This window comes from Oryzias melastigma, linkage group LG7, assembly GCF_002922805.2.
Source record: "Oryzias melastigma strain HK-1 linkage group LG7, ASM292280v2, whole genome shotgun sequence".
Classification (NCBI taxonomy): Eukaryota; Metazoa; Chordata; class Actinopteri; order Beloniformes; family Adrianichthyidae; genus Oryzias; species Oryzias melastigma.
The window spans coordinates 27687165-27694799 of record NC_050518.1 but is presented as its reverse complement, the minus strand read 5'-3'; the positions used below and the strand labels follow the sequence as shown (position 1 = coordinate 27694799).

The 7635-nt window shown below is 37.1% G+C and overlaps 1 protein-coding gene across 2 annotated transcripts in view; it reads right to left on the bottom strand.

The window, feature by feature from the left end:
* The window catches only part of chchd6a (coiled-coil-helix-coiled-coil-helix domain containing 6a), a 106142-nt gene that overhangs the window by 9104 nt on the left and 89403 nt on the right, over window positions 1–7635 (bottom strand). The window contains exon 9 of one of the 2 annotated variants that reach the window (XM_024293649.2): window positions 3435–4223. The exons of the other annotated variant lie outside the window; for it this stretch is intronic. Within the exon in view, the coding sequence (XP_024149417.1) occupies window positions 4179–4223 (45 nt within the window). The 3' untranslated portion in view covers window positions 3435–4178. Of the gene's footprint in view, window positions 1–3434; window positions 4224–7635 lie in introns of those variants that run through there. 2 annotated transcript variants of the gene reach the window in all.

Here is a 7635-nt window from a genome sequence, read left to right as displayed (position 1 = left end):
GGCCTGAATGACTTATTGTGAGTCGGTTTGTGTTTATTTGGATAATTATGATTTAATGAAAACAGTTTGATTGCAATTTTTTTCTTCAACATTTTGGAATTAAATGTAACTATTAAAGTCAATAAAAAAGCTCTTAAGTATTTTAAATGGGCCATATCATGAAAAAACAACTTTTGGAGTTTTTAAATGCATTATACTGTTCATTCCTCTCTATAAAGAGCCTCAAAGCGGTATTTTGATCCGTTCACACATTTCTGAGTAATCCTCTAAAAACTGTGCTCTCTGCAGCAGCCCCTCCCATACCCACGAAAACAAGCGGGTCTTCACGATCTGACATCAGCACGATGCCAACCGCCCCTTTCAGGAAGAGTCTGCACTGACAGCTCCGCCCCCAGTCCAACACCAACACCCAATTTCTTCTCTGAGCTAGCGGTGATCAGCAAAAAACTTTCATTTTAGATGCAGAATATCGTATATATTCCAATTGTGTCCTGTCCTCAATAAATTCCAGCTCAAACAGGTGTTCGTTACTTTAGAGATGGGGCTTCTTTAAGACTCCCACCTCCCCGGTCAGACACAGTCGTGCAGACGCCGCGTGTATTTGTGTTGTGAACCAGTGCAGCGATGGGCGGGGCTACTAGGCAGAAGTGTGGTATGTGCATCCATCTTTGGAAAAAGATGGATGTTTATTTTTGTGGGAGAAATGAAGAAAGAAAAGCTCTAGGATGATGACATTAAATGGGTGGTACCCACATGCGGCAGTGGGCGGAGCCTCAGGAATCGAGTTGTTTTACTTCCGGGTAGGAAAAAACTTACGAAAAATAACATATATTTCATAAAAAAAATATTTTCAGTGTTCCAAAAGTAATATATGATCATCTGTATGGATATAATTCACTCTGAAAGACTTTCTTAATGGCAAAAGAAGGGCGTCCCAAAGACGAAGGGGAAACTACTTAGGAGGTGCAATCTCCTCTGGCTTAATACAATGTTTTGGGAATAGCTGAATGTTTTTGGCTTGCAGAGCGGAAGAGTGAGGGGTTTAAAGGTCAACAGCGTATGCAGATGTGTTTCAGTGCAAAATTGTGAAAATTAGTAGTACACGTTTAAATCATGTCTAAGGTTGACTGAAAAGAGGAGATTAGAGGAGCTAAATGAGCTCCTCTATTGGTACCCGTTAAAAACTCTGCAGAGTATTCAAACGAGTTTCAGATGTTTGAAAGAGCATTTGTTAAAAAAAGTAAAAAACCAAACAAGGGGAAATAAAATCCTGAATAATCATCTCCAAGTCAGGACTAGAAAATGTTTTCCAATTATCCCACGTTTCTCAGGTGATAGAAACAAGTTTTGACTCTTTGTTTTGATCGTCCTTCCACAGACATGGATTTGTCAAACATCACCCCAAAGTATATAAAACTCGACTGATCAGACAAGATCAGTGGGGCAGTGTGCTGTTTGACTGCAGGAATTTGGTTTTTAGGGGCAAAAAATGATCATTTCTGTTTTCTCACCATGTAACAATTTATTTTTAGTAAGTTTCTATGACATAATGCTAATTAAACAACCCAATAAATTAGCTAAATTGTTGTAATCTTTTTTCAGGGAATGAACAATAAAGCAGGATATCAGCTGTCCAAGTGAATGCTTTGACATGATTTTTTTATCTTTGGAAGATGTGGTACAACCTACTAAGTTTTGTTTTCCAGAGGAACAGTCCAGCTCGAGTTCCCTCCACAACCCCAAAACAAACAGACACAAAACTTCGATTCAAACCAAGAACCAGGTAATTGTTTCTCTGACAACCTGAAAATAAAAGTATATTTAACTGACAGTGTATTAAAACTTTAAGATGCGGTGTGAAAAAAATGACAGGAAGTATAATAAAAAAGAGAAATCTTAATGTACATAACTAAATGTGTAGTTCTCTCTCTGTGGTTCACAACACAGTCAGACTTAAAGATATAATCCACAGCGTACACAATCCAAGACGGATGAGTAACAAAAGAGGAAAAGCAGCAAAAGATAATGATGCTCTGCGGGGATTGCTTTTGAATGGCTGTACAATGCTTGAAAGGAGGCAACACTGATGGTTTATGATGGACTAAATCTGCCAACAGTATGAAAATAAAATCGATAAATCAATTGTTAAGAGGAAAGGCAAAAATAAAGAAAAATAACAAAAGACAGAACTGAAAAAAAACTGACAAAGAGAAGAGTGGATAAAGAAAAAGAAAGATAAAAAAGATTTTTCAGACAGACAAAGCAGGAAGATGAAAGATGGTTTAAAGAAGGAAGAGGCAGAAAACCCCTCAACGTATGAAGGAGGATTCTCCAACAATGGATGGACAAAAAGACCACAGCAGCATGAAAGTGAAGAAGCTAGAAAAAACACCTGTTGTAGTCGGCATGTTTGTTGTCTTTTATGTTCTTTTACATTTTAAGTTAACCTGTAGGTAAGGATGTAGCGATTCAGTCAAGGCATGATTTGGTTCACAGTTTTAAAGTCACGATTTTTATTTTTTTTCTTCTCAATACAATCAATTAAAGATATTTTAAGGCCAAATATGCTTTCTTTTTGCCCCTTACATCAAACTCTGTTTTCCTACTAACAGAAAGGCTTCAATACAAATAAACATTTATACATTATACTGAAATGATCACAAATCCTTTCATACTCTGTTCATGTTGTTCTCCACGAGTGACGGACAGCTCTGCATGCACGCCTGCTGTGAAGTCACCCAAATGCTCCCTTTTAGTAAATCAAATAAAAAAATACTTTTTCTCATCCATCGCCGTGTTTTTAATGACTTATCGCGTGAATTGATCACATAATTATGATTTAATGGAAACTGTGTCATCGTGAAACAAAAAATTCCTAGAATTTCAATATAATTTTGTGCAAATGTGTAATGGAAATGCAGCTAGAGTCATATTGCAAGGAGAGCAACAAATTAATTTGTGTAATAGTCACAACATCGCAAAATCTTGGAGGGAATGACTTGTGTGAAACTTTTAAATCTGAAGGAGCTGTGCGAATTGCCCTGGAGGGGGCGCAGATGAAGAACACGCAGCCACACACTCACAGTGAGCCTGCATGGAGAAATGTCATCAGCTCTGCATTTCTACATTTAGTCACAGGCCAAGAAAAAACGTTTTTTTAATGTTCTGCATCAATGAACATGTTAACAAGCTTGAATCGTTGTGTCACTGATTCACGTAGTCTTTACGTCTTCACCTGTAAGATATAGATACTGTAAAGACCCAGCTGTTACATCACTTGTTGCAGGGAACCAAGAGCTGAGCTACTCTTCTATTAGTTGAAGTGGAGAACCAATCATGCCCCTTACAGTGCTCAACCCTGAACAGTCTCAGAAAAGAGAAGTAGACAACAACGCAATCTGCATAATCTCACTTCCAGCTTCAATGACCATTTATTTTAAACACATGAACAACCAAACAGCATGAATCTCAATTCTGCCCACAGCTCCCTCACTTATGGTGAGCGATGTAACACACCCAAGATTTCCCACTTCCATGAGTCTTAGGAGCTGAAGGCGGGGCTAACCCCCAGGTCGCCACAATACGCTAAGTATAGTTAATAAGTGACAATTGGGTTTTTTAGTCAAGCAATGTTCAAGAAAAACAGAATCCAAACTCAACATGTCAGAAATTCTGGATACAAATTCCAGCAGGAAAAACAAAAATTCCACATGAGACGAGATGTGAAAAGAAACAAAAGATAATCATAGAATAGGACTTTCATTTAACATCTTACAATAGTTTCATGGAAGGAAAGTTTTAAAACCTATCATCCAAACAGAAAAAACAAAACCAGTGATTGAAAAGATTTTACTTTTCAAAAGATTTAACACCACAATCACAGAAAAAAAGCACAATTTTCTGCATCAATCTCATTTAAATTCTTCCACTTCCTTCTTCCACTAAACCTTCGGTGCTCATTATCTTTGAATTTCATGTTTGTGCAAAACTCAACGTGGAAAAAAATAAATAAATAAAAAATCAACCATGCAAACAAAAACCATGATGAATCTGACTTCACCAGAAAGCAAAAACATTCCTGGACTGATCAGTCTGTGCAGACCTTCCAAGTGAAGTGGGCCCAAGTCAGCATGGTTCCACGCTTAAAAATCACTCGCTAGGGCTAAACCGCCACGCAATCAGCTGCTCCCGTTCACCCGCTGCTGCATAACACGCTGAGGAGTCTGGAATGACACAAACATGCTCAATTGTTGCTTTTGATTTCATTTGAGCTCCCTGGTTGGTGATCATGGATTTCTGTCTGAAGGATTAATAACTTCACTTTATAAAAACAAACAGAAGTCACTGAGAGAGAGTTTTAAAACAAAACATGTAAAATCACTGCTGTTGTGTTAGATTTACAAGAGAAAGGTCTACAAAACAGCAAAGAAAAGCTGCAAATATTTGACTCAAAAGAAAATGTGAAAAACCTGAATATATAAAACTAAAAAAAAGAAAAAAAACAATGTTTGAGTCAAGATACTTCAAATAATAACTTTAATTTTAAGGCTTTGGTACGACAATTTTGAATTTTTTTATCAAAAAACATCCATTAAAGGGGTATAAATGCAGTTCAGAAAAGAAGGAATCTTATTTTTACCTAGACCTTCATATATTCCAATATCTGCATTCATTTAGTTAAACTGAGAAAATTAGACTCCTTTTCATTTTCATGCTTTGAATTTTTAGAGAAATTTATTTTGAACTTCTAGCGACTCAATGGTTTCCCTCCTGGCTTCCTGCACGGATCCTTCTGCCAGCTCCAAACTGAGAAGGTCCAGAGGAACAGAAAGCATGTCCAAACGTGAAAACAGAGGAAACTTCAGCAGAGCATGTATGGCAAAGTGTGGGCTCACAATCCAGCCAGGAGTTGATGATGCAGAAAGGTTTCTTCACATTTGTATGTTGGAGGGGGGGTGAGGCTGGACTGCTCAGTTCCATCTGGACCAGAGTTTGTTTCTTTGGACAGTCTGTTTTGTTTGGAAGGTCAGAACTTTCATCCAAACTCTGTTGTGGAACATAAAAATGAACTCTGGTCCATCTAAAAGCAGCAATGGTCTTGGTTTGGTTGCAAGTGAACTTTGATTCAGTTCAGGAATAATTGGAAGAATGCAAACAAGCTAGGTCATGAAAGACGAGACGAAATAGTGACCAGCAAAGTGACGAAAGCTCCATGCAATTTTATTGTACAAATAAAGAAATAATGCGTTCCTCTGGGGAGAAGAAAAACATCAAGAAAAAGTTGCATACTTGTTGTTAGTAAGAAGCAACACATTCTCACCCCCAAGTTGACACATCTTGACACCAAAATTATGTTTTTGGTGTCCCCAACTCCCTGTTCTTTGACGAGCTGGCTGTTTGTAAAATCAAGGGTCCACAACCCTCAGGACGCGGTACCGGACATGGACTAGTCCTCGGGACACGTCAAGTACCAAAACCCTAATCCGGTACCAGACACGGTACTGGACCCAAACCTGGCCCATACGCGGTACTGGACACGACCCGGTCATGGGTTAGGGCACCGGTACTGGGTTAAGTTACCAATGCACTCCGTGTCTCAGTACTGGACCAGTTCCAGATCGCGGACCCGTGATTTAACTGGAACAGGCAGCACGGCAAAGCACGACGCACTGGGGAAACCCACATTTTTGACGCAGAGGGGTCCTCAACCAAACGACAATATGTGGCAAGCTGGCAGTGAGGATGTTGTAAAAAGAGGCAGCCAGAAAAATAAGAGGAGAACACTAAATCACTCGTCTGCTTCTTTCACTTTGAATCTTAACAAGTATTTTACTAAAACACTACTCTTTTTTCCATATATTTACATAAATAGGAGTCAAATTAAAAGGAATTTAAATACTTAGGAGTTATTCTGGATACAAATCTTAGTTTCAAAAAACGTTAAAAAAATGTCAAATACCATAAAATACAGCTTTTCTGTTTTTCCAAACAAACTGACCCACGACAGTCTATCTAGACGTAACGATTCTTTCTCCCATTGTATATCATGTTGGTCTCAAGCATGTGAGACAACAAGACCTTTAAAATCACTGTATAACCAAGCAGTTAAAGTGTTGGATAAGAAACCACAGAGATCCCATCATTGTCCGATTTTTACAAAACATTGCATGCTAAACTTTGACAGTTTAACTTTCTACATGAATATGTGATTACTTTTTAAAACCTTAAACAACATGGTGCCTTCCCCACTGAAAAAATATGTCCATCTCTGTTCTGAGCAAACGACCAGAACTACAAGGTCCACTAGTCACAATGACTGCAGGTTTTCTAAACAGAGCTCGGCCTTCGGACAGACCGTCTTTTCTTCTAAAGCCATTAAAGTCTGAAATAGAGTCTGAAACTTTCCTCAGAAATGAACCATTGCTCGTGTAATCTTAAGGAATTACTGTTGGGAAAGCAGCAGTGTCAACATTAAGGATTGTAAATAACACAAAATGGTCTGAGACAAATTTTATTGTAAACTTGAATGATCTGTGAGCAGTGATGTGGTTTTACTTAGATTTTATTGTATGATTTTATTATGTAAACAGTAGTTAGTCAAAAAGTTTAATGTGCAAGTGAATATTTGAATGACTATAATTATGTTTAAAGTTTGCATTGTATAGATTTTCACTTGTTTGGGGACTACAGACGGAAACTAGCTTTGGCTATGATCTGGTGTGAAGCATCTTTAATCTTTTGTGCACATTGCCCCTGTCAAATAAACTACTACTATATAATCTTCAGTGGAAAATTCATAGAAAATAGTAAAATTATCTGTCCATGCATCAAGACATTTGTACTTAACAAATCTTAAAAGATTTACAAATCTTCAAACCAAAAGAAAAAGGCAAAAAAGCAAAATGCATGTTTGATGGAATGATCAAAAACTGAATATACTAGAGCCCAATAATAAATGATTTTTGTTCTACTCAAATCTTTAGTATTTTTTAGTTTCTCTGTGTCTAATTGTAGTTCATTTTGATTCCAATGACAAAAACTGAGGCAATCAATAGAAATGACTCAACTTAGAACAAAATGTGACTGAAACAAGAATACAGTACAATCTTAGTCCATCCAAATAAATTCTTAAAAAATCTAAAACACTTGCAGTCATATGAAAAAAATTAGGACACCCCCATTAAATAATCAGCAGCCCAAAAATTGTTCATATATCCATGTTCAATCTTATTTTGAAAGAATTCTAAAAAAGAAAGTGACTAAATAAAAATTGAACCAAAACTTTACAATTATTTTACTCATAGCAAAAAGATCTGAACAAAAGTTCCGATTTTAATGGAGGTTGAAGTTTGGAGCTCCTGCCTCCTATTCGCTATTTTTGCTCCTTTGGCTGAAATCGCGTCATTAAGACACTTTTTTGGGGCGTCTACTAGTCCCTGAAATGTGTCTTAAATGGGAAGTGCCTGAACTTAGACATTAGCAGAAATTACATTCTTTTGAATTATATGTCATAGAACGTTTTAAATAGGTTTGTTATATCACTTGGATGATTCAGTAATGTTGAGATCAATATTTAATATTATGTATCTAAATATGTGGGAAAATATACAGGCTTTTAGAGAATGTCCTATTTTT